The sequence below is a fragment of the Typopeltis vanoorti genome, chromosome 18 (genome assembly GCF_054136105.1).
Source record: "Typopeltis vanoorti isolate ZY-2024b chromosome 18, IOZ_Tvanoo_1.0, whole genome shotgun sequence".
In the NCBI taxonomy this organism is placed as follows: domain Eukaryota; kingdom Metazoa; phylum Arthropoda; class Arachnida; order Uropygi; family Thelyphonidae; genus Typopeltis; species Typopeltis vanoorti.
In genome coordinates, this window is record NC_143566.1 from 18850895 (window position 1) to 18877787 (window position 26893).

Sequence of the window (26893 nt, forward strand, 5' to 3'; positions counted from 1 at the left end):
GGTTTGTGGACATGAACGTCACCACACTTGACTGGCCTTCCACAGAATCCTGATCTCAACCCCATGCTCATCCCTCAACGTCTGTGGAATGAGCATGGGGTGAAGTCAAGGGACCACATTACATGCCTACAAGAAGAATGGTCCACAATTCCCACTGATTGCCTTGTATGCTTGCAGAAAGGATGCCCCATAGAATTGTTGCTGCAATCATTGGAACAAAAGGAGGTCATACATCTTATTAAGATGAGTGTCATGGCTGTTTGTTCCTCATACTATGGTGTGTGTTAACCTCTTTCCAAGCACTCTATATATATTGTATACACAGTAAGACCCCAGTTAATGCTACCCCATTCAAGCACTATTTTGTTATAGCATTCTTTTGAAATGCTCAGCAAAATGTAATTCTCCAATTTCCCAAACTTGCCACATTCAAGGGATAACACCAGAGAATGGTATGTACAGCTTTAAGCAGTAATAATAAATCTATTGGCTTCATCAGTAATGCGTTGGGACAATGAAGAGTATGTTGAGTAATTGCTACTATCCCATGGTGACAGTGTTAGCAACAATGATCTTTAAGAATAAGCAAATCTGCAGCCTCTGGTTCTAAAGATGATGGACAAAGAGAACTTAGTATAGATTTTCTTAATAAAAGTATCACAACAATCAACACAAATTATGGATCAATTCTTATAAAATGACTTGGATTATGCACAGAGCTCTAAAGCTAGGGTATTATGGAAGCAATACCTTGCTACCAAGAACTCCTTCATGAACAAAAAAGGAAATGATTGTCAACTCTTCATGGCTACAGCTTCAAGATGCCAAAGCTCTCAGAAGACATTCAGTCCAGCCCATCATCTAAAATGTAAAGTCATAAATACATTATATAAATCATCATCATAACAATAATTACGGGTATAGACCATATTGGTCTGTTCCGGTCTCATTATCCATCCAATATAATGAGATGGATAATGAGATCTTTTTTGAGGTCTCCCCTGCCTTCTCCTTCCAGTTGGCTTATATTTTAGTATTTGCTTAGGATGTCGGGTGTTGGCCATTCAGTTTACATGTTCAATCCATTTTTGTTTATAATTGTTTAGTTTTTCTTCTATTGATTTTATTTTTAGTTCTTTTAAAATGTCTTCATTCCTTTTTTGATCTAATAATGTGTATTTTGCAGTTCTTCTCATAAATCTCATTTCACTTGTTTTTATTCTTTGTTTACCTGGATACTGAACAAACGAGGATGGGCTGGCAGTTTAGGATTTAGCCGACCAAATTGTATTCTTATTGTCTTAAACCAAAATACAAAATGATGGTACAACATGACAGAATTTCATTCCGGCTAGGGTGTCGCCCGGTTAAACAAGGTCCCCATTGTTTTAGCCAGGGAACCAGGGCAAACAGCGAAAAGTCAGCTACTGGAACAAATCCTAAAACACACCCCAACTCAACATCCTCAGAGATAAAGATCAGTACTAGCAACATAAGAAGCCTGAATGGCAAAGAAATGAAGCTAGCTGAGGAATTAGATAAGTACCAGATCGACATAATAGGGGGGTGACTGAAAAAAAAGACAAAACTGATGAGATCTTTCTGAGCAATAAATACAAAATGTTATATTCAGGCAATTACAATGACAATCAAGTAAATGAAGGATTAGCCATAGTATTCAACACAAAATACAAGGCTAATCGTCTTGAATGGCAGGCAGTGTCAAGTAGAGTGATGTGGGCAAATATCAGAATGGGGAACTGGACAATGAGACTTATTTGTGCCTATGGTCCCACAGAAGGTTCTACTAAGGTAGAAGCAGAGAAATGTTTTCAGGCTTTAGAGAAAGCAACTCACACAATGAAAACAGAAAAGTTGGTCCTTGTTGGGGATCTAAATAGCAGAGTAGGAAATGATTGTCACACATACAAAAATATTTTGGGAAAATTTGGAGAAAAGAGCAAAGCTAATAATAATGGTAAATACCTGTTGGATTTCTGCTCAGGACATGGACTGGTATTTACTAACACCATGTTCCAACATGAAAATGTGCACAAATTCACATGGAGAGAAGAGGCAAGGAACAAGAAAAGTCTCATTGACTATGTTATTGTTGATAGTGATGTTTTCTCCCTGTTGTGGGACACCAGAGTGTACAGAGGATTTGAAATTGGAAGTGATCACTATTTAGTCTTGAGCAGGATAAAATTGAATTTCATATTGAAAAGAATAACATGTAAGAAAGTTTTAAAGCGAATAAAAGTTGAGCAGCTCTCAGATGTGAACTGTAGACTAAAATACAGAAAGATTATTGAAGAAAAAATGAAAGAGTTTGAGAACAGGAACCAAACCTTAGAGATTTAGTGGCAAGCCTTGAAGAAAACCCTGATTGATTCAGCTAGAGAGGCATGTAGTGAGGTTGTCTGCAAGGGTAGAAAAATCAGAACTCCATGGTGGACACAGGAAGTTAAAGAGGCAGTGAAAGAAAAGAAGTAAGCATATAAAAGTTCCTGGCAAATAAGCCAGTTTGTGCTCTTAGAGAATACAGAGACAAATGTAAGAAAGATAAACACTGTGAAAATTAGCTGAACAAAAGTAATGCAAAGACTTTGGTAAGAACATGGAAAATAAATATCAAGAAGGTGACAAGATATTCTGAAGGTTTTTGAAGAAGCTCAGAAATGGAGGAATGAGTGTTGTAAAAGGAATTAGAGATGATAAAGGTGACATGAAAACTTGAGAAAAAAATATCATTGAGGTATGGAGTAATTACATTGAAAAATTGCTAAATGAAACAAGCAGTGGTGACAGCACAGTGGTAAAAAAACACTCAACAGGCATACAGTCAGGAATACATATCCATACTTGAAGTAGAAAAAGCCATCAAAGTCTTGAAATGTGGAAAGACAGCAGGAGTAGATGATATTCGACCAGAAATGCTGAAGTATGGTGGTATAAGAGTCTTACAATGGCTGCACTGCATAGTTCAGAAAGCCTGGACAGAGGGACGAATTCCCGATGATTGGAGTAGAGCTCTCATAGTACCCATATATAAAAAGGAAATAAAACTGAATCTGAGAATTACAGAGGTATTTCCCTACTGAGTATTCCTGGCAAGATCTATGCAAGTATAGTTGAGAAACAGTTGAGAAGAATTGTGGAAGAAAAGCTTGGTGAAGAACAGGCTGGATTCAGGCCAAATAGAGGCTGTCAGGATCAGATCTTCACTTTACCGCAAATAGTCGAGAAAGCATGAGAATATAACAAAGATTTGTATTTAAGTTTTGTCGATTTGGAAAAGGCATATGACAAGGTGCCAAGAGAGAAGCTATTCAATATGCTACAGTTATATGGTGTCAATGGGGCATTATATCAAGCAATACTTAGTCTTTATTTGAGTTGTAAGTCAGCAGTTAGAATTGAAGGAAGTACCAAAGATGGTTTAATGTTAAATCTGGTGTGAGACAAGGAAGTACATTATCCCGTCTGTTATTCATTATCTATATGGATCACATTATGAAGAAAAGTGGTATTAAACATGATATCAAAATTGGAGATGTTGATGTGAGCTCTTTGCTTTATGCAGATGATGTTATACTTCTAAATAAATCCGCTACAAGTCTGCAAGATTCTCTGACTAAATTGAATAATTGTTGTAATAGATATGGTATGAAGGTTAGCATTAAAAACACAAAGACAATGCAAATAGACAGAATCATTGAAAATGACAACTGTGTTGTGAACAAAAAACCTGTGGAACAAGTAAAACATTTCAGCTACTTAGGCACGATTTTTAGTGAAAATGGTAAATTAAATATAGAAATAGACAACAGAATCAATAAAGCTGGTATGGTAGGAAGTCAATTGAATAAATTCATATGGAATAAGAGAGAAATTAGTCAGAACACTAAATTTGCTGTAAGACAGTGTTCAAACCGGTTTTAACTTATGGATCTGAGAACTGGGTCAGCAGTAAAACACTCGACCAAACACTAGACACAGCAGATTCGAGAGTCCTGAGAAAGAATTATAGGCGTGAACAGATGGCATCAATGGGAATATCATATTAAAAACATGGATATTAGGAAAGAACTTGACATTGTCAGCATCCAGGAATGCGTTAGCAGAGCGAATCTCAGATGGTATGGTCACTTAAACAGAATGGGCGAAGAAAGATTAGCAAAACAAGTGTTCTCTGCCAGGTTGGCAGGAAAATGACCCAGAGGAAGGCCAAGATATAGGTGGATTGATACGGTACAAAGTGCCTTAGATGATAGAAATATAAGATCTGATAATGTTGGAGTCTTGACAAGTAACAGACAGATTTGAAGGAAAATTGTAGATAGGAAGTTAGTAATGATGTAATTTTTTTCATGTAGTACTATCATATTCTGTACACCCCCTTGAGGGTACATGGCAGGAATTTGATGATGATGATAAAGTATAGTATATTTTCAAGCGTGTTTTTTTTTGTACTATGTTTGGGTTGAGTGTTCTATTTATCAGGCCTATAATCAGTAAAAATTTTCAAGGTTTTCATTTAATGTCTGTTTCTCCTTCATATGATATTTCACATCCAAGGTAACTGAAAGTATTAATCTGTTCTAATATTTTATTATTAATAACTATTTTGCTTCTAACTAGAGTTTGTCTACAAAATACCGTTGTTTTAGTTTTATTTATGGAAATTTTCATTCCAAACTATTCTACTGTGATGTTTAAATTATATATTGCTCTTTGTAAATTGTCTTCCTTATCTGATATTATTACCTGATCATTTGCAAATAATAGCTTATTTATTTTGTTATTCTGGGAAATATCTATACCTTGATTGTTTAAGGTGTTCCACTGTATTAATATTTCATTAATGTAAATATTGAAAAGGGGTGCTTAAGGGTCAAAGCTGTATAACTGAGAGGAGACCTCCACATAGCCTTTAAAGGAATGCGGAGAACCGACCAGGGCTTCTGACCTAATGTCCAATCCTCACCTTCTCGTGGTGCACCCTGTTGGGTATCTGCTTTGATACTGAACGAACGAGGATGGGCTGGCAATTTGGGATTTAGCCGACCAAATTGTATTCTTATTGGTTAAACCAAAATAAAAATGATGGTACAACATGACAAAATTTCATGCCGGCTGGGGCGTCGCCCGGTTAAACAAGGCCCCCGTTGTTTTTGCCAGGGAACCAGGGCGAACAGCGAAAAGTCAGCTACTGGAACAAATCTGAAAACAAACCCCAACTCAACATCACCAGAGTTAAAGATCGGTACTATCAACGTAAGAAGCCTGAATGGCAAAGAAATGGAGCTAGCTGAGGAATTAGATAAGTACCAGATCGACATAATAGGGGTGACTGAAACAAAAAAGACCAAAACTGGTGAGATCTTTCTGAGCAATAAATACAAAATGTTATATTCAGGCAATGACAATCAAGGAAAAGAAGGAGTAGCCATAGTATTCAACACAAAATACGAGGCTAATCTTCTTGAATGGCAGTCAGTCTCAAGTAGAGTAATGTGGGCAAATATGAGAATGGGGAACTGGACAATGAGACTTATTTGTGCCTATGGTCCCACAGAAGGTTCTACTAAGGTAGAAGTGGAGGAATTTTTTGAGGCTTTAGAAAAAGCAACTGACACAATGAAAAAGGAAAAGTTGGTCCTTGTTGGGGATCTAAATAGTAGAGTAGGAAATGATTGTGAGACATACAAAAATATTTTGGGAAAATTTGGAGAAAAGAGCAAAGCTAATAATAATGGCAAATATCTGTTGGATTTCTGCTCAGGACATGGACTGGTTATTACTAACACCATGTTCCAACATAAAAATGTGCACAAATTCACATGGAGAGAAGAGGCTAGGAATAAGAAAAGTCTCATTGACTATGTTATTGTTGATAGTGATGTTTTCTCCCTGGTGCAGGACACCAGAGTGTACAGAGGATTTGAAATTGGAAGTGATCACTATTTAGTCGTGAGCAGGATAAAATTGAATTCCATATTGAAAAGAATAACATGTAAGAAAGTTTTAAAGCGAATAAAAGTTGAGCAGCTCTCAGATGTGAACTGTAGACTAAAATACAGAAATATTATTGAAAAGAAAATGAAAGAGTTTGAGAACAGGAATCAAACCTTGGAGATTCAGTGGCAAACTCTGAAGGAAACATTGATTGATTCTGCCAGAGAGGCATGTGGTGAGGTTGTGTGCAAAGATAAAAAAATCAGAACTCCCTGGTGGACACAGGAAGTTAAAGAGGCAGTGAAGGAAAAGAAGAAAGCATATCAAAAGTTCCTGGCAAATAAGTCAGCTTTTACTCTTACAGAATACAGAGACAAATGTAAGAAAGCTAAACAGTGTGTAAAACTAGCTAAACAAAAGTCATGGGAGGACTTTGGCAAGAATATAGAAAATAAATATCAAGAAGGTGGCAAAATATTCTGGAGGTTGTTGAAGAAGCTTAGGAATGGAGGAAAGAGTGCTGTAAAAGGAATTAGAGATGATAAAGGTGAAATGAAAACAGGAGAAAAAGATATCCTTGAAGTATGGAGTAATTACTTTGAAAAACTGCTAAATGAAACAAACAGTGATGACAGCACAGTGATAAAAAACACTGACCAGGCATGCAGTCAGGAATACATATCCATACTTGAAGTAGAAAAAGCCATCAAAGTCTTGAAATGTGGAAAGACAGCAGGAGTAGATGATATTCGACCAGAAATGCTGAAGTATGGTGGTATAAGAGTCTTACAATGGCTGCACTGCATAGTTCAGAAAGCCTGGACAGAGGGACGAATTCCCGATGATTGGAGTAGAGCTCTCATAGTACCCATATATAAAAAGGGAAATAAAACCGAATGTGAGAATTACAGAGGTATTTCCCTACTGAGTGTTCCTGGCAAGATCTATGCAAGTATACTTGAGAAACGGTTGAGAAGAATTGTGGAGGAAAAGCTTGGTGAAGAACAAGCTGGATTCAGGCCAAATAGAGGCTGTCAGGATCAGATCTTCACTTTACGACAAATAGTCGAGAAAGCATGGGAATATAACAAAGATCTGTATTTAAGTTTTGTCGATTTGGAAAAGGCATATGACAAGGTGCCAAGAGAGAAGCTATTCAATACGCTGCAGTTATATGGTGTCAATGGGGCATTATATCAAGCAATACTTAGTCTTTATTTGAGTTGTGAGTCAGCAGTTAGAATTGAAGGAAGTACAGGAAGATGGTTTAATGTTAAATCTGGTGTGAGACAAGGATGTACATTAACCCCTCTGTTATTCATTATCTATATGGATCACATTATGAAGGAATGTGGTATTAAACCTGATATCAAAATTGGAGATGTTAATGTCAGCTCTTTGCTTTATGCGGATGATGTTATACTTCTAAATAAATCTGCTACAAGTCTGCAAGATTCTCTGACTAAATTGAATAGCTGTTGTAATAGATATGGTATGAAGGTCAGCAATAAAAAGACAAAGACAATGAAAATAGGCAGAATCATTGAAAATGTCAACTGTGTTGTGAATGGAGAACCTGTGGAACAAGTAAAACATTTCAGCTACTTAGGCACAATTTTTACTGAAGATGGTAAACTAAATATAGAAATAGACAACAGAATCAGCAAAGCTGGTATGGTGGGAAGTCAGTTGAATAAATTCATATGGAATAAGAAAGAAATTAGTCGGAACACTAAATTAGCTGTATACAAGACAGTGTTCAAACCAGTTTTAACTTATGGATCTGAGAGCTGGGTCAGAAGTAAAACACTTGACCAAAGACTAGAGACCGCAGATATGAGAGTCCTAAGAAAGATTAGAGGCGTGAACAGATGGCATCAATGGCAATATCATATTAAAAATGAGGATATTAGGAAAGAACTTGACATTGTCAGCATCCAGGAATGCGTTAGCAGAGCTAATCTCAGATGGTATGGTCACTTAAATAGAATGGGAGAGGAAAGATTAGCAAAACAAGTGTTCTCTGCCAGGTTGGCAGGAAAACGACCCAGAGGAAGACCAAGATATAGGTGGATTGATACAGTACAAAGTGCCTTAGACGATAGAAATATAAGATCTGATAATGTTGGAGTCTTGACAAGTAACAGACTGATTTGGAGGAAAATTGTAGATAGGAAGTTAGTAATATTGTAATTTTTTCATGTAGTACTGTCATATCCTGTACACCCCTTGAGGGTACATGGCAGGAATTTGATGATGATGATGAAATATTGAAAAGTGTTGGAGACAGATTGTCTTACTCCTTGGTTTATAAGTTTTTTTTAAACAACTTTCATTTATTTTTATTTCATTATCTTTATATATATATATTCAATATTGCATGTAGTAAAATATTAGGTATATTTATTCTTTGTAATATATCAAACAGTATATATCTTTTTACATTGTCAAATGCTTTTTCGTAATCTAGAAACAAAAGATGAGTTTCCAAATTAAATTCTCTTCTTTTTTCTATAAGTAGTTTTAAACAGAAAGCTGCATCCATTGTAGAGCATCCTCTTCTAAATCCATTTTGACATTCTAATAATAGTTTTTCACTGTATATTTTTAGTTTTTCATTAAGTATTCTGCTATATATTTTGTAGCATGTATTCAATAAACTAATACATCTGTAGTTAGCAGGTTTTGTTTTATCCCCTTTTTTTAAATATAGGTATTACTATGCTTGTATTCGATTCTATTGGTATTTGTATATATTTTATTTAAAAATTTTAGTAATCTTTGATGAAATTTTTTTCCAGCAAATTTATACAGTTCATAGTTTATCCCATCTTCTCCTGCTGATTTGCCATTTTTTATTTTATTTAGGTTGTCCTTTAATTCTTTCATTGTTATCATATCATTTAAGGTATTTTGTGAGTTTCTGGTGCAATTATTTTTGATGCCAGTATTATCCGTCCAGAGATATGTAAAGTAATCCAAGAATTCTTTTATATCTATTTCACAATTTATATTTGCAGTTTCTTTTATATATGCATTCATGTGTTTTAGTATTTTGTACGCACTTGATCTTATTTTGTATATGTCATTTTCTAGATATGATACAAATTTTTCCCAGCTTTCTCTTTGTCTCTTTCTGGCTATTGGTTTCTCTTTTGGCTATTGCGTGTCTTTTTTTTATATTCAGTTTCATCTTCTTGTTTTTTTGCTACTTAACCATCTTTTAAAAGCCAGCTTTTTATTTTCAATTATTGTTTTTATTTCATTGTCCTATATATGTAATTTTTTATTTTTACGATATTTTTTGTGTGTTCCTAGACTTTCATATGCTGTTGATGCGATAATTTCTTTTATATTATTCCATTCTTTCTCAATGTCTTCATCTTCTTGTATTTTTTTCTAAGTAGTTATTAATCCTCTGTTGGTATAAATTTCTTATACTTGAATCATTTAGTAGTCTTACTTTGTAATTGGATTTGTTTCTCTAGTTTGTTTATTTTATTTTTTTTATTTTTTTTTGTATTTTTTGAAGCCAGTTTGGTGGAAATCTTAGTTTTGCCTGTAATAAATAGTGATCTGTGCCAATGTCTAGCCCTCTTCTAACTTTAACATCTAGGAAGAGGTTTGCTGCTTTTTCATTTGCTATAAAGTAGTCTATTATTGATTTTTGTCCTCTTGCACACCACGTATATTTATGCATATTTTTATGTTTGTAAAATGTATTAATTATTTTTAAATTATTATATATTGTATAATCAATGAGTCTCTTTCCATTTTTGTTTACTGTTGGTTCTCCAAATTTTTGTATATTATTGTTAATTTTTTTCATTCCTATTCTGGCATTAAGATCTCTGGCTATAATTATATGGTCTGTTTTATTTTATTATTTTTTTTTTTTCATATATTCCTTGTAACTCTTTGTAAAAGTAATCATTTTCTTCTTCTTTTCCTTCTTCTGGGGCATACACTCCAACAACTGTTAAATTTTCTTTATTTAATTTTAATCGCACTTCTAATATTCTTTCATTCCAGTATGTATAATTTTTGCTTTAATTGATTTATGGATCCAAATCACTACACCAGCTTTTGCATGTATTTGTTTGTCCACTCCACTATATATGATATTGTAGTTAGCTGTTTCTTTTGTTCCTTTAAGTTTCTTTTTTGTTTCTGTAAGAACTGCAATTTCTATATTTTCTTCATTTAAAATTTTATCTAATTCTTCTTCTTTACGTGCTATGCTTCTAATGTTTCATGTAGCATATTTCACCACGTTTTTCTTTTTCCAAAGTTTCTTAACCTTTTCCAGTTTGCAGTCATTTCCCATGTTTTCTGTCCGGTTTGGATTTTGTTGAGACTTGAAAGTAATATGTGTTTCTCTATGTCAAGTGACTAGCATGACGATAGATATCTTAGTGTTGGGGCTGCCACCTTAAGACAACTTGGCTTGCCTTTTTTAGTAGATAGTGGAAACTGCAGTTTGAGAGGAAAGAGTCACCCCCCCTCACCCTCGAATTGCTCTAATAGCACTGGGGGGGGGGAGTAAGAAGTAAGAGAGAGAGTAGAGGGGAAAGAATAGTGAAAGACTAGTCTCCAGATATGATATACCAAGTGTATATTGTACGAAGTAAGATCAGGTCTAACTTGGGTATCTCGGGTTTGCCATGCCCGTAATCACCAATGTGAGCCCCTGAGTAACATTATACAAGTTTATATATATAATATTATTGTTTAATAAAAGTTCACTACTTTTCTATTCCTGTTTGTGTTTTTCATCTTTCCCTATTTATGTAAGGTTAAAATGATCCAGCTTAGTGCAGTGCTCTATTTAAGAATGTATCCTGAGCATTAAACTCTGTGAGAGAGAGAGAGAGAGAGAGAGAGAGAGACTAATGTTGAGACCTGGAGTTCTAGTTTTGGCTGTGGACTAAGGTAGCAGTTGAGAACCTGGGAGAAAAAGATTGTTTAGTTCTTTCAGTTTATTGACTGTCAATATGTATTATTAACAGGGGTTGAACCATTAGGAATCAAATCTCGAAACACAGTGGCCTCACTAAATTTAATTAAATGTTTGATAATTACTATAACTCATCACTCCTTTCCTTTATTTTTATTGCTTGAATAAATCATAGTTATTATTTAAAAGAAACTGTCTTCTTAACCTCAGTAATCAAGTAAAATAGCAGTTATTTCAGCATGGATTTTGTAGTTTCTCTGCTAGCTATACCTGATGCTCTGTACATGTTGACTGTTGGTTAGCAGCAGTAGACAGGCCCATTCATTTCATTCTTCTATTTTTTGGAATAGCCTCCCCACTCTGCTTTCCCCAAAGAATACAACCTTCAGCTGTTCAAAAAAAAAAGGAAACATTCCTGCTTTTTTCTTCTTATCCCCTTGCTTGCACATGGCACTGATCTTTCACGCGATATTTCTTTGTTGTCTAATGACCACTTGTTCTCACTACTCTCCCTTAATGTAACTACCCATCAGCTCTGTATTTAAGTCACTCACACACTCCTTCGATCTACTTTAAAAATCCATAACTTATCCATTTAATATATTGAATACATATAGAATACTTCACATTTCACAAAATGATTGAAATCAAAGTGTAAGTCATTTAAGACAAAAAGCAGCCACCTTCATGGATTGAATTACATTTCTTTACCTTTAAAACAATTTGGAACAAAACCAAAGCAACACATGCCCACATACTGCATATCCTACTAGTCCACAATTTCTGCATTTCTCACACATAAACACGTGAATATCATGACTTGTGGATCACTGCTTATCTGATACATTGCTCCCCTTTCAAAACCATGCTGAATGCTTCATTTTTCCTGGATTGAGAACACCTTAACTGCCCACTTCTTTTTCACATAAATCTTCATGTGCAGTATTCATCCAGATAAGTATTTAGAATCATTCTACTGGCTTCTCAACCTATAGAGCATGTCTAAGACATCACAGGTGAATACTATTATTGCAGTAACTAAAATGATATCAATTAATTTTAGTAATGTCTAAGATTAAGCTACACTTATTTAACTCTATGTTAAACTTAAGAACCTTTACTTGAATTTTGTTTAGTAGTCTTCCTTCATATGTATTCTCTAAAACTTCTGCTTGCTGATATTCTGTGTTAAGTTAATTCTTTGTTAGCCTTCTAGTTTTTTATATTACTAGGATACTACTATAATTGTTATACTAGAATCAGTGACCTTTCATATTTGGAATTACCATTTTAAAAAAATAGTTATTTCATAACTTGAGTATTTTAATAACTCAACTAATACATTTAATTGTATGGGCATTAATTGAAAATTCTGTACAGAATTAGCTACCACTAATATAAATTACATGCTTTTATTTTATTTATAGATGCTTTGAAAGTTACAGTGCTGAAAATGATTCAGAGTGTCCATTATGCTTGCCAGAAAACAGGTAAATTTATGTGTAATTATTATTACTATTGTTTTTATGAATACATCTCCAAGGAGGAATTATTGAGAAATGGAAGACCCATTTGGGCATGTTATCTGAAGTTTGGTGGTTAAATCTGATGACTTAACCACTTTAGCAGTGTGACTCCTTAACTTTAGCTCATTGACCACACCAACTCTAAGTATCTAGCTTTATGGATTACTTCCAACAAATTCACATTTATATAATTCTTCTTTTGCCATTTTCCATTACTGCAGGATATAGACCTGCAACCCCTTAATTCTCCAGTTCTCTCTTTCTCTAGCCAACATCCACCATCTCATGTGAAATCTTTGTAAACCATCCTTCCATCATTCTTTGATGACCTTCTCTTGATATCCACTCAGTGCTTAATTTTGTCCACCTATTGTCTGGTGGCCTACTAATATGGCCAGCCCATCTCCATTTACTTGCTTTCTAACACTTCACAATATCTTCTATTCCAGTCATCTTTCTGATTCTAGTATTTCTTAATGTATCCCTTTTTGTTATGTAAAGCATTCTTCCCTCCAAGGTGCTTTGGGCTACAGGCAACCTATCTTCCTGTTTTTTAGTTGTTGCCCATGTCTTGCTTCCATAGGTAAAGAGGGGAATAATGCATAGATTAAAGAGCTTTCTTTTTAGACATATAGTATCTATTAGGAAATTTATTTTGTAATAGATAATCTTTATACAGCCAAAAATGCTGTTTCCTTGTGTGTTTCTTCTACTTCACGAGTTCTTGAAACAGTCTGGTCCACTCCTTCAAAGCAAGGATAAGGCTTTGTTTGTTTTCTGGGGGAGAATTTCGTGCAGCAATGGGCATCTCTATTGTGTCCCAAATATGTCCTATGGGATTAAGATCTGGGGAGCATGCTGGCTACCCAATTCAATTAATATCCTCTGTTTCCAGAAGGATCTTCACTGCTTGTGTATGAGATATCCAAGTTTACATCTTTATTCCTTTACAAAAAGAGCTTCCTTCAAACACAATTCTCTTAGCACGGACTTTTGCCTTTTATCCTGTTGAGTGCTTCTACATGGCCCCTTTGCATGCGATTTGAAACTTTGAATGCGTACCCACTTTCTACTTGAAATCATCAGTTATACCAATTGCCACAAGTTGATTCCTCATCTGAATTTGTGGTTGTGGAAACTTCAGAAATAGCATTTGTCCTTATGTTTTGGACACCAGTATAGATGATGATGTGGTTTACATATAGTTGTGTTGAGGGCTTGGGTTGGTAAGTGTTCTATATAGAAATTGGCTATGGCAGGGAAAGGAGGAACCCATTGCTGTTCCTTCCAGTTTGTATATTTTCTCTTTCTCATCTGATGTAAATTCAACAACCTCTGCATAGTAACTTAGTTGTAAAAATACTTCACATGCAAACTTTCGTTTGCTCACATTTGGGTAAAGGATTAAAAGAAAAATATAATTTCTCTTCAAGTATGATTTCCATGTGAAATAACTAGCATGCACCATGAATTTGAGTAACTCATATATATCTTGGGGTAAATTTTAACTTTATGAAATCAAGAGTGGACCATGTTCTCTTCTTGGAGAATGGTGAATAATTGAATGGATTGCCAGAGGTGGTTGTGAGCGCCCCAACAGTGAATAGGTTTAAGGAGATGTATGATAGGTATTATGTTAATGGATGAGTGAGCCCACTATGAATCTTTTGACTTCATAAAGTTCATAATAATGAGTCACTATTCATGGTACATTATTGCATAGAGGTATAATAAAAAGCAAATTATGCCTGAGTGTTTAAATATATGGTTTTTTTAGCAATGTTTTTTAGCAGAATTTTTTTGCAATGTATTTAGTGGGTTGACCACAACTACATCAAGAGCATGTTGCTTCTAATTTATCATCACTAATATTGAAAGAAGCTGCTGTCCTCAGTTTAGTCATGACTTTGTAATCACATATAAGTGCTTAAATTGGAAGTAATGACTTAAATCAAATGCATGCTGGCATAACAAAGCATTTTTAAGATATGCATGTAAACGCTATACATAGGTTGTAAATATTTAATTTATTTGTTTCATTTCTGTGTCTACATAGTTTATTCCAAAATTGTCAACATGAATAACTATAACTACAGAAATCTCAATATGGAAGCCAAAACATTGTTCACATCAATATCCTTTAGAATGCATCTTCAGTTTTAAAGGTAGTTCACTAAGTGAGAATTGACCATAACATTAAAAAATTTATGCACAACATTAATAAAAACCAACATTGTAGAGCTGGCATATCAGCACAGACTAATTGGAACTAGAGCAATCAAGTGCTTTCTTTCGATCAAAATAGTCTAATTTTGTGGTATCATGTGATGTATATATAAATTATTAGAACATATATAGCTGATTCTCATTACAACAAGCATTGCTATAACTAACTCACTCACAGGAACAGATTGCTGAATTATGAGATTACTGATTGTGAGAGCAAAACATATAAAATAAGCAAATATGTATTCTACATTTCATCTGCAATATATATATATATATATATATATATATAATGCAGATTCATTCTACAGTGCCAGTTCTGCTTACCAAAAGCAGCCCACTAGGCATGCTAATCCCTTTCGGATTCGAGTCAATGAAGCTAGATTTCTTACCTATTTAAAGTTTGAAAATAGGTTGGCAAGTTATTTTGGACCCCAAGGTCAGTCTCTAATCTCAGAAGATGTAATGCTCTTTTTATAGTAAAAAAAAACAACTAAACTTTAGATCTATTGAAAATTTGATTTCACTTAACACCTAATGTATGAAGAGCATAGTGATTATAAAATAAAGAATATTTGTATATTGTACTTCTGATTTTAAATAATACGAATACAGTACTAGAAATAGCTAGTTAGTGTAGATGTTTATCCAAATGTCAAGTTATCTACCTACCTTAAGTCTGACTTAGATCATATAACAGGTTTAGTTATTGTATTTAAAAATTAATTTCAGAACATTTGTATTCCTAAATATTGGTTATAAAGTTTCCAGCATTCTTTCAAAAGTGGTCTTCTCTATGAATTGGTCATTTAATGATTTAACATATAAACTATTATTTAAGCTATTAATTGATGATATAAGCTAGCATGAAGTGACTATTCAGCACTATTATTAAGATGAAATATGTTAATTACTTAGTTAATTTTTTCTCTCTATATACAGAAATATATTAGAAATGGTACGTGATCAGGAACAGAATAAGAGTCTTCATGAACAATTTCATCATCAGGTAGTGTATTAAAGTTTCTTAAATATTTTTCAAAAATTTGTTTCATTTATTTTTATGATCCAGTGTAAAGTCTAGATTTGCAAATCTAATTTATAAATCAAATAGCTCTAAGTTTTGATTTTTTGTGAAATGGAACATTTATCTTTTTTCCACATAAAAACCTGTTTTAAATCAGTAATGAGACAACAGAATTTGTGGAGAGTAAGCAGAATATAATAATATAAAATCAATATTTTTCAAATAAATTTAGTTGTCTTCTAGTCTGGAACACCTAAAATATACAGTATGTTGCTTCGTGGTGAAGTTAGAAGGAGAAGATTAACATGAGACATAAAAAAAAGAAAGAAAGAAAAGGTTCATTATTAAGAGAGGGTATCTTCACTAATATACTAGTTCTAAGTTTGGGTCACTGAGTTTAATGTTTTGTATAATTTGTGTAGTTGCTTTGTATGAGCTTATTACTTCTATCCATCTTGCTAGCTGCAATGCCTAACATGTTGTCACCCAGTCCACCACCATTTAAAGACTTCATTATATGTGGCATGTACACAACCCTAAGATTATTGTGGAGGTTGAGGAACAGGAATGTATATGCATGAGTTTTAGATTTGGTCAGAGAATATAATTATGACTGAAAAGTCATCCTTACCCCCAACTGGTAAGCATGACCATGTATTTCGGACTTGGAGGATATATATATGCATACAGAAATATCAAGACAGATGCAATTTATGTGGAATTATAAGGCAGGCAGGCAACTATAATAGACTTAGAAACAACCAGCTTTGAGCAGTACAATGAATGAAAAAGGAGAGATCAGTATTGAGTGAGAGATAGTTAAGAATAATTTGTTAAATGGATGACTAGGGAAATCAAACAGGAACTGCAGGTAAAAAAAGAGGTTAGGAAGGTGTTGTATATTGGAGAGCACTTGCATGAGGAATATAAAGCTTATGAAAGTAAGATGACTAGTTCAGTAAGAACAGAAAATTTGAATATGAATATATACACACTGTTTTTTTATTTGATTTATACCATTCTCATTATGTATCAACTATTGACTTGCACATTATTAGTTTTCTGATATCAACTTTATCAACTGATATCATTATTGGATATCAGTTGATAAAATTTTTCATTGTATAGAAGGTGGATTGAGGGCAATGCTAATAAAAATCAAACCAACTATCTTACATTGTAATTCAGCATTTAGAAATAAACAAAAAAAAATTTGATGTTAAATAAGGTATATGATAAGGATGTACATTGTTCCTATAGTTATTCATCATTTATAGGAATTATTTAGATTATTAGGAGTTAAGGGAGTCCATACATCACCCACATCAGCTGTCATACCTTTTCTAAATTCATTCACACTAGATGTATTCACTACTTCAACAGGCAAACTGTTCCACTCTATGAAAGAAAAATCTAGCTCTTATCCCTTTCACACCAACTTAACTCCCATAGATATCCCCTTGCCCTCAATCCACCTTCTATACAATGAAAAATTTTATCAACTGATATCCTATAATGCCCTCTCAAAAGTTCATAGACTCTATCATATTACCTATTGTAATGAGATTGGAGATTATCTGTATAAAGAAATTTTTTTTATTATTTACACAAGGGTTCAATTCCAATTGGTGCAATGACTTTTAACTGTTTCTTTTAGAAATCAGTGACTCAAGACCAAATACAAAAAATATACACATTTAATAAAACTAAAACAATATATATACTTTAAATAAAATTACATAACTACAAAATACTGGATGCAGGGTCTTCTAAAATAAATCTACACTTTAGAAATTTTCTTATCCAAAAATATTAAAATCACCCATTCTCTGACTCATTCTATTTACTGGATTGTTTAACATATACTTAATCATGTCTGCCAGACTAAACACCTTGTTTTCACAATAACAAAATGTTCATAGTCAGTTTCCTTGTTAAGGCCTTTTTTTTTTTTTTGAAAATATAAACATTTTCTTCTTCTTTTCCATAGGATCCTTTTTGTTTCTCTCTTATTATAGCATAGAATATTATTCCTCCTGTCGCACTGACATATAAATATTCTTACCTCTTGCAGTTCTATTTAAAGCACAATTTACTGTACCAGAGAAAAAGAATTTCTTCTACTAATTCATAAATAACATATCTAAATTGAGCAAATTTGCTGCCTTTTCCAGTAGAAATAACAAATAGATCCGGCATCCTTAAGACAGGTGAAACTTTCTAATCAGCGTTTCCTCGAACATTCAATTAGAACATTGACTGCAATATCTTCTTTTATTTACGAAATACTTGTTGACAGTCTCAACTCCTCCAGTTTAAAGACTCACAGTTCTATGATTCATTTTCGGAATCTTCTATTAATATTCTTCCGACTGTCGCATAAAACTTATTAACTTTATAGGAACAAAATTTTTCCGGTCTGTGTTCTTAAACTTTTATTAACTCTCTCTTGTTTTCCTCGTTACTTCGATATCGAATGCTCTATCTGTCAGCTGTCAATCATGCATCAAACTCCTTGGCGAGCATGCGCACTCCATGTAAATGGCAAGCAAGAAGTTACTTATAATGGCTGACACATTGTCTCTGTTAGCTTAACAAGAATATCTTTACAATACACAAATCTCAATCATTTTAAATTACAATAAAATAACTGAAAGTGGCACAATTATCAGAATCTGGTAAGCACATCAATTTTCAAATTGTTTATTTTATTTTGGCAATAATAGTATCACTAATGAGCACATCGCAAGTGCTGATAATACATGTTTTGAAACCAAAATTAATAATGTACTAACATAAACAATTTGTAAAAATATTCATCATTTAGAATTATGAATATTTTTACATCTACCTATCTTTTCTTCTCTCTACTAATAACTGTATTCCACATACTCTCAGTCTATCTTCATAATCTGCATTCCATATTTTCTTTATAAATCTTCTTTGCATCCTTTCTACAGCTTCTTTATCCCCTTGGAAACTAGGAGACCAAATCTGTGCACAGTAGTACAGATCGGGTCATATTAAGGTCTTGTAAAGAGGCAAAATGACTTCTATCATATGTTAATGTGTGTTTTAACATCCCAATTATCTTCCAAGATTTATTTGCAATTTTTGTTATGTGACATTTGAACTTCAACTTTCTATCCACCATAACTCCAAGATCTCTAGGCTCATCAATTATTCATTTCATACCTAATCACGCCAGTGTAATATGCTGTTGGATAATCACATGCCAAAGTGCATAATATATACTTACTAACATTGGCTTGATAGCTGTTATCATTTGTCCACACTTCCAGCTTATTCAAATCATCTTATAAATGCTGTATGCCACTAGCATCTCTGATTATCCTGCCTATTGAGCAAATTGCTGAAATATGATCTCCATATTGTTCCTTGCAGAATATTACTTGTCTGTACCAACTTCTATTCACATATAGAAGTTGGTACAGACAAGTCTTACTAAAATCTCTAAAATTTTCACCACCACATCAGAGATACTGACATGTCAGCAGTTAGATACGTTGGTTTTTGCACTATTCTTGTACAATGGAACTGTATATGTTACTGTGAAAGACCGATATCTGGCAAATGTCGATATTCTCCGGTGAATGTCAGCATTCACATAGTCGCTTGGTGTATGTACAAAATATTTGCTAAATATCATTATTTCTCAGTTACACTGGCAAATGTCGACATTCAGCATGCACTGATGTTGAATAAAAAATATTTTTATTACGTTAAGACAAAAATGCAACTTTTTAATATATGATATATGTCAAAATAGGAGAAATAATATTATGATATATGTCAAAATAGGAGAAATAATATTATGATATGCCAAAATAGGAGAAAGCTTAAGTAACAGCACATGTAAATAAACTATTGAACCTAAAACGAACAGTACATTCTAAATCAGAAAAGAAAATAATACCAATAATAAACTTACACATAAATTATGTGATTAACGTTATACAATATTATTTATTACAACAACTTAAACTGTTATGACACTTTGAATTGCACAAGAGTCCTTTGCTTTTACAACTGCATTTAGTCGTGGAACACTTCTTTTTGCAATTACAGCATGTATAGCCTTGCCCTCCACTTCTCAAATTAGTTGCAGCTGCTTCTCTCAGCGACATTTCTTGAGAAGAAATCTCATCTATGGAAAGTAACTTTTCTTTACAAATTACGAACTGATTACGGGTATAAAGCTGCTTGAGGGTACCATTTTTGTTTGCTAATTTATAAAAGTCGGAGTCTTCTATTCCAAAAACAACCGCCAACACATTTCGGGTATCTGTACGGTCACAGTCGACATCAGGGACTTGTATTTGTACGGTATCACCAATTTGAGCAGGAGGAAATTTTCTTTTTGAGGTTTGTAACATTTTCGTTGCTTGCAGCAGAAGATTCTCTTTCACGGCCGATCTTTTTATAGAAATAAACTCGTGTTGTTCAGTCAGAGCTTGATATGAAGACGTGGTAGCTTGCAGCTCCTCTTCAATATTTTCCTTTGGAATATGGTTTTCGGTATGGTCACTGCTCAAATTTTCTTCAAAAGTATTAACAATTTCTTTGAGCTGTTCTTCGGTTTCAATATTTGCGATTTGCTCTCCAGACAAAGATGACGATGCTATGCCTCTTTTTGGTTTAACGCCAAACAGGGCTTCATAAGGACTTTGGTGTATTCCTTCATGGTATGTTGTGTTCTTGGCAAATTGAACAAAGGGCAAACCATCTGACCATTCATTTGTATTGTTATCGTTCATCCATGCTGATTGGCCCTTTCAACTGAGCCTTGTGTTTGACTATGACGAGGCTTTCCGTGAACTATCTTAACATCTTTCCACATAGCGCATAGTTCGGATATGACTCGATTACTGAATTCCCTACCATTATCTGAATGCAATATAGCTGGGGCACCAAATGCTAAAAATATTTGAAGAAGGTGATACGCTACTCCTTCAGCTGTCTTAGTTTTTAGGTCGTAACTGGACAAACTTCGTTAAATGGTCTTGATATACCATTATGAACTTGTAATCGCCATCCCTGTATGACTGCAGGTCTATCAGATCGACTTGACATCTTGAGTTTAACTCCAAACTTACCATTGGTTTCACAACAATACCTTTTTTAGGTGCACTGTTTCATTTGACATTGTTTACATAAATTTAAATACAACATTACAACTTCATATGTAATATTTTTGTATTTAACTTGCAATTCTTTAAGCATACGTGTTCTTCCTCCATGGCCTATTCTGATGCGAGTTTCAGATAGTATACTGAACAATTCATTATTGGTAACATAATACTGTGTATTCGTTTCTCCTGGTTTTAATGGCACAATGAACTTCTCTTCATCATTAAGTTTTAAAATGTCAAAATGTTTTAATCGTCTGTAATCCAAAGGTATACTGCACTTAGTTTTAGCAGAAATCACTTCAGAAAGTATTTTAGAGTACTTGAGAAAAATAAAAACAATTTGTCTTTCGTTTACTCACAATTAATGCACATAACTTTTCAAAAAAAAAAGATCACGGTTCACTGCAGTAGCCATATATATACATATACATTCAATATAAATTAGGGTATCGGATAAAAAAATAGAAATTAAGCAAACGTTGCACGCACCAGCAAAATAAATGCCATGTGAGCTCAATCGCAGCAGAGGATTTGGCAAGAGAGAACAAAGGATTTAGCTTTTTTGTCACTTCTCTCTGGCTGTGTCTTCTCACCTTGTTGTTTCGACCCCACCAGAGCTTATCTGTGCTTGTCGACATATACCAGCATGGTTCGAATGTATAATAATATAACCAAATACGCCGGTCTTTCACCGACATATTTGGTATGTGTTGACATTCACCGGAGAATATTGACATTCTCTAATTTTGGTCTTTCACAGTAACATATACACTCTTTCCATTTCTGTGTATCTTTCCTTAGCTGAGACTTGAGTTATACAAATATGTCAAGTGAATATGTGCTGATATTTCATTTGTCCCTGTTGCTGAATTCTTATCCTGTTAAGCAACAACTTTTTAACTTCATGCACCATTATCACTTTTCAGTGTAGTAATAGCATTGTTTGCCATGTTACATACACCTCATTGATATATCTAAGCAAAGCTGAGCACTCATTAGTTGAACAGTCTCCTTAGCTTCTGACACTACAGTACAATCTGCATTCAGTAAAGTTATTCTTCCACATTCACTTTTTCTTTTACTTCCAGCATAAAAATAAAATTCTTTTTTTGGTTGCTTTAGCCTACATTGCCAGTTTCTTTTCATTCTTTGATTTAGCTCTCCCCTCAATACCCATAACTATTCTGTCCTATGCTTTATATATTTCATAACTGCTCTCACTCCTATTCACATGATATTCCTTCCATATCTTCATCATCTTATGAATCTCTTGCTTAATAAGGTTGCTTATCTATCTATCCATCCATTTCACTCCCACTATGTGAAATGAATGGAAGAACTCCCACTATGTTCTTCGAACTCTAGAGATACATTCAGATACTGCCTCTCAATCAAGCATTTTCAAAAATTCCTACACATTACTGATATCTTTCCCATTCAGTAACTGATATCATGGGACCAATGATAGTATTCTCCTAAGTTGGTCATAATTTCCAGCTTTGTAGTTCAGCATGTAGCCTTTCTTAATTCGAACATCTGTATAATTAGCTACTTCACAGGAAAGTATGGCATGATCACTGTCACCAGTTGGGTAAAGGAGATATATTCTTAACTGAGACACCTTCTGATGCTATCATCTAATCTATGCTCATTGATCTCTAATTCCTACTTTCACATACTGCTTGAGAAAGTTGTTTCACAACAACATCATGAGATTTCTCTTCTACCCAATCAATGTGTGGATAATTAATATTACCAGGAGCCAACGTGCTATGTATGGGGTGCAGTGTTCCAAAAAAGAAAAGGTGATGAGTGGGGTACTACATGTCTGTTCTGGGATACCACTGTTCTTTAATTTATATATTAATGGTTCCATTTAAGGATATGAGTGAAGATATTCAGTTGTTTGCAGATGATGCTAAATTAGGAAGAGCAATATCAGGAAGTGTTGACGTTATGTTGTTACACAAGAAGATTTGAATAGTTTGGTGTTTTGCTGAAGAATGGGGATGTCATTTCATTGTTGCTAGGTGTAAAGGTATGCACTTTGGCCAGAGAAGATGAAATGAGGTTTATATCAGAGAAACTTTGGTTTAGGGAGTGGAAGAAATGAGGAATCTGGGGATCATAGTGAATAGAGAACTGACACGTCACAAACGTACAAGTTGCCCAGAATATTTCTAGGTGAAGAATGCTGCCATGAATGGGTAAGGAGGTGATAAGGAAACACTGGAGAGAGTTCAGAGGCCACTAATTAAGACCATATCAAGACTTGAATATTGAATATGAGGATATTCAGGTCAGACTTAGTTAATGTGGTATTCAGAGCTTGGTAATAGGAGGAGGGTGATATGACTGAGATGTATAAGTTGGTGAGAGGAGCCTATAACATATATATAGGGAGATTATTATATAGGATAATGGATGATGCAAGAACAAGAGATCTTTCCTGGAACTGGTCAAAGATTATATAAGAACCTTTAAGAAAATGAAAAGGAGATTGTTTGCATGGCAGATGAAAAATGGGTAGAATGTATTGCCAGAATGGATGTTGAGTGCTCCAGCATCGAATGTGCTCAAAGCAAGGTATGATAGTTATTGTTGTCTGTGAGTATTCGACTTCCTGCAATGAGCCTTTGGATTCCATGGAGGCTAGGAAGAAGCAATACTAAGATATCTGCTGATTACCATGCATTCTGGCTATTTTATCTGTTAGAACAAAATATAAATTTTACCAGGTTCACTTCCCAGCTCATTCATGTAACACTTTTAAAAAAAAAGCTTAAGATGCCACTAAAAACTATCATTTTGCTACACTAATGAAGAGTTCCACATTTGGCTACGTGACATTAATATGTTAGAAATGTTTTTAGCACATCTTTAGCAGCCAACACCATACGATCAATTATACAATTTATAAAAGAGAGACAGAGAACAAAAATTAGTTCTCCCTTATTCGCTCAACAAAAGATCCTGCATCATCCTGCCTTTTATAGCTCCATTGATATAGATGATTCCTTTTGGTTTGAATATCATCAAGGATATGAAGAATCTTTAATCAGGTCATTTCAGCTGAAAGTGAGTTAGTTGGTTTCATATGGAAGTGGCAAGGTTTTTCCTCTTGGAAACAGGTTTTTCATCCAGCAAACCAGCTATGTATGTGTATGTTCTTATGGCTGGTTTGCTGGATGAAAAACTTTAAGAAAATAGCTATCTTCCTTGATATTCTAGTTATTCATTTAATCAGTGGATACTTATGCTTCTCTCTCTCTCTCAAGAAAGCACATCCATGTATATTGTCGTCTGTTATCTTTCACACAATCTTGAAAGACGAGACTCTCATACCCCCCCCCCCTTTATCAAAAATTAGTTCTCCTTTATTCGCTCAACAAAAGATCCTGCATCATCCTGCCATTTATAGGATACTCTGCTCTTATAAGCTGATATACTTTGTCCCCACTGAAAGAACTATTAATATCTGCAGGTCTACACATACATCCAGGTATTATGTGTATTATAGCCATTCAGTGGTTGTAACAATGCCATTAAGTTTTGATCATCATGTTCTCATGATTTCCCCCTTTTTTAAAAATATGGTTGCCTCACATTACCAAAAATCTGAGAGACTATTATTATGAGATTATTAACCCAACAGTCATGATCTCCTTACTGTGCCTATCTTTTGAAGACACATTAGCATTTATAAGAGTATTTCATCTTCATCAAGTGTAGAGGACATAGGAGAGGTTGGCTTAATTGGGAGTGAGCAGGCAGTATATGAAAAAATAAACTTGATATCAATAAGGTGATAGGATTTGATGACATATCACCACTTGTCCTAAGTAAATGTTCCAGGGAATTGGCAGTAGCATTGGCATGCCTGTTTAATGAGTCTTACAACAGCACATGTTCCAAAAGAGTGGAAAGAAGATAAAATTATTCCACTGCATACATGCGGTGATGAGGCTGTGGCCATAAATTATAGGCCAATCTGTATATCTGGAGTTGTGGTTGAAGGTACTAGAGAGATTGGCGAGAACTAGGATACAGAAATGGTTGACAGTAGTATTCGCTGTGGTTATCAGCATAGGTGAAAGGGAGATCATGTTATACTCACTTATGTACTATAACAAGATGACAGATGTCTTGGACAAAGGAGATGCATATACAGTGGTATACTTAGATTTTGCAAAAGCTTTTGATAGACTGCTACATGACAAGCTGTTAAATAAATTGAAACAGATGGGATTGGATAAGAGACCTCAGAGTTGGATCAGTGACTGGCTGGCAGATAAGTATCACAAAGTTGTATATGGGAGTGCAGTATCCCGAAAGAGGAAGGTCGCTAATGGTATGTTGGTCAGTTTTGGGACCATTGTTGTTCAGTTTGTACAGGGTGAGCCAAAAGTTACAAAGGGGTCTGTAGTTTTAATAACATTTTTTACAAATTTTATAAAGAAGACCTTGGAGATTAACCATGGAAAAATTCATGACTGAACAGCAAACACAAATTGTGAAATTTTACTATCAAAACCAAGGATCAATAATTTTGACCCAACAAGCATCTCATCACCATTACGGTGTGAGAAATTCTCCAAGCGAATCGATGATTAGATATTTGATTGGTCGTTTTGAGAAACAGGGTTCAGTAAGAAACCTTCCACGAACAGGTAAACTTTGCTCGGTTAAAAATGAATCCACATTTGAGCGTGTAAGAGAGGAGAGTGTTGCAGAAGACCAGAGTACATCAATTCGACGGCAGTCTGGACAGGTTGGAGTTTCTCGGACGTCACTCTGGTGTATTCTGAAAACCTTGAACCTGTTTCCGTATAAAATCCAGTTGGTGCAACAGCTGAAGCCACCAGATTATGCCCACAGATTTCAAGAATTAGCAAGGAGAGAGATCCCAAATTTATCCACAAGCTGATAATGTCAGATGAAGCATATTTTAATTTGAATGGCTTCATTAACAAACAAAACTTTAGGATTTGGGGTTTGGAAAATCCTAGGGCAGTTCACCAAAGGGAATTGCAACCCCTTAAGTATGTGGTCTGATCATGTTGGGAACCCTGTCAGTGTTACAGGAGGTGAATATTGGTCTATGATCGAAAATTTCTTACTCCCAGCAGTTCAAGATAAACATGACATGTGGTTCCAACAGGATGGAGTGACAACTCACACAGCAAGAGCCACAATCCAACTACTCAGGCAGATTTTTGAGGGAAGACATAAGCTGGCCATCGCATTCTCCAGATCTGGCGATTCCTGATTTCTTTCTATGGAGCTATCTCAAAGAAAAAGTTTATGTTAACAAGCCTCAGACACTCCAACAGCTGTAGAACAATATTTGGGCCAAAATAAGAGCACTGGATCCTGAAACACTAAGAGGTGTGATGAAGAATGCCTTAGAAAGGGCACATTTGTGCAAAGTAGAAAATGGATGCCATTTACAAGATTTCATTTTTCATACCTAATCTAAATTTAAAACAAAAAATAAAGGAGATATTAAATATTGAAACCCCTTTGTGACTTTCTATGGAGCTATCTCAAAGAAAAAGTTTATGTTAACAAGCCTCAGACACTCCAACAGCTGAAGAACAATATTTGGACCAAAATAAGAGCACTGGATCCTGAAACACTAAGAGGTGTGATGAAGAATGCCTTAGAAAGGGCACATTTGTGCAAAGTAGAAAATGGATGCCATTTACAAGATTTCATTTTTCATACCTAATGTAAATTTAAAACAAAAAATAAAGGAGATATTAAATATTGAAACCCCTTTGTGACTTTTGGCCCACCCTGTATATTAATGATACTGGGATGGGTTTAACTGATGATTCACAGCTGTTTGCAGATGATGCAAAATTGGGGAGAGCAATGCAGAGTCAAGCAGATGTTATAGCCTTACAGGAGGACTTGAATAGATTGCCTGAATGGGCAAGTAAGTGGAACTATCAATTCAATGTTGCAAAGTGTAAGGTTTTGAAATTTGGTAAGCAACGATAGGATGCAAAGTATACACTTGGTGAGGAAACTTTAGAGG

The 26893-nt window shown here is 34.5% G+C and overlaps 1 protein-coding gene across 1 annotated transcript in view; it reads left to right on the forward strand.

The window, feature by feature from the left end:
- Positions 1-26893, forward strand: part of Vps11 (vacuolar protein sorting 11) — a 457238-nt gene that overhangs the window by 419549 nt on the left and 10796 nt on the right. The window contains exons 28-29 of the mRNA XM_090408066.1: positions 12346-12408; positions 15613-15679. Of these exons, the coding sequence (XP_090264192.1) occupies positions 12346-12408; positions 15613-15679 (130 nt within the window). The remainder of the gene's footprint in view (positions 1-12345; positions 12409-15612; positions 15680-26893) is intronic.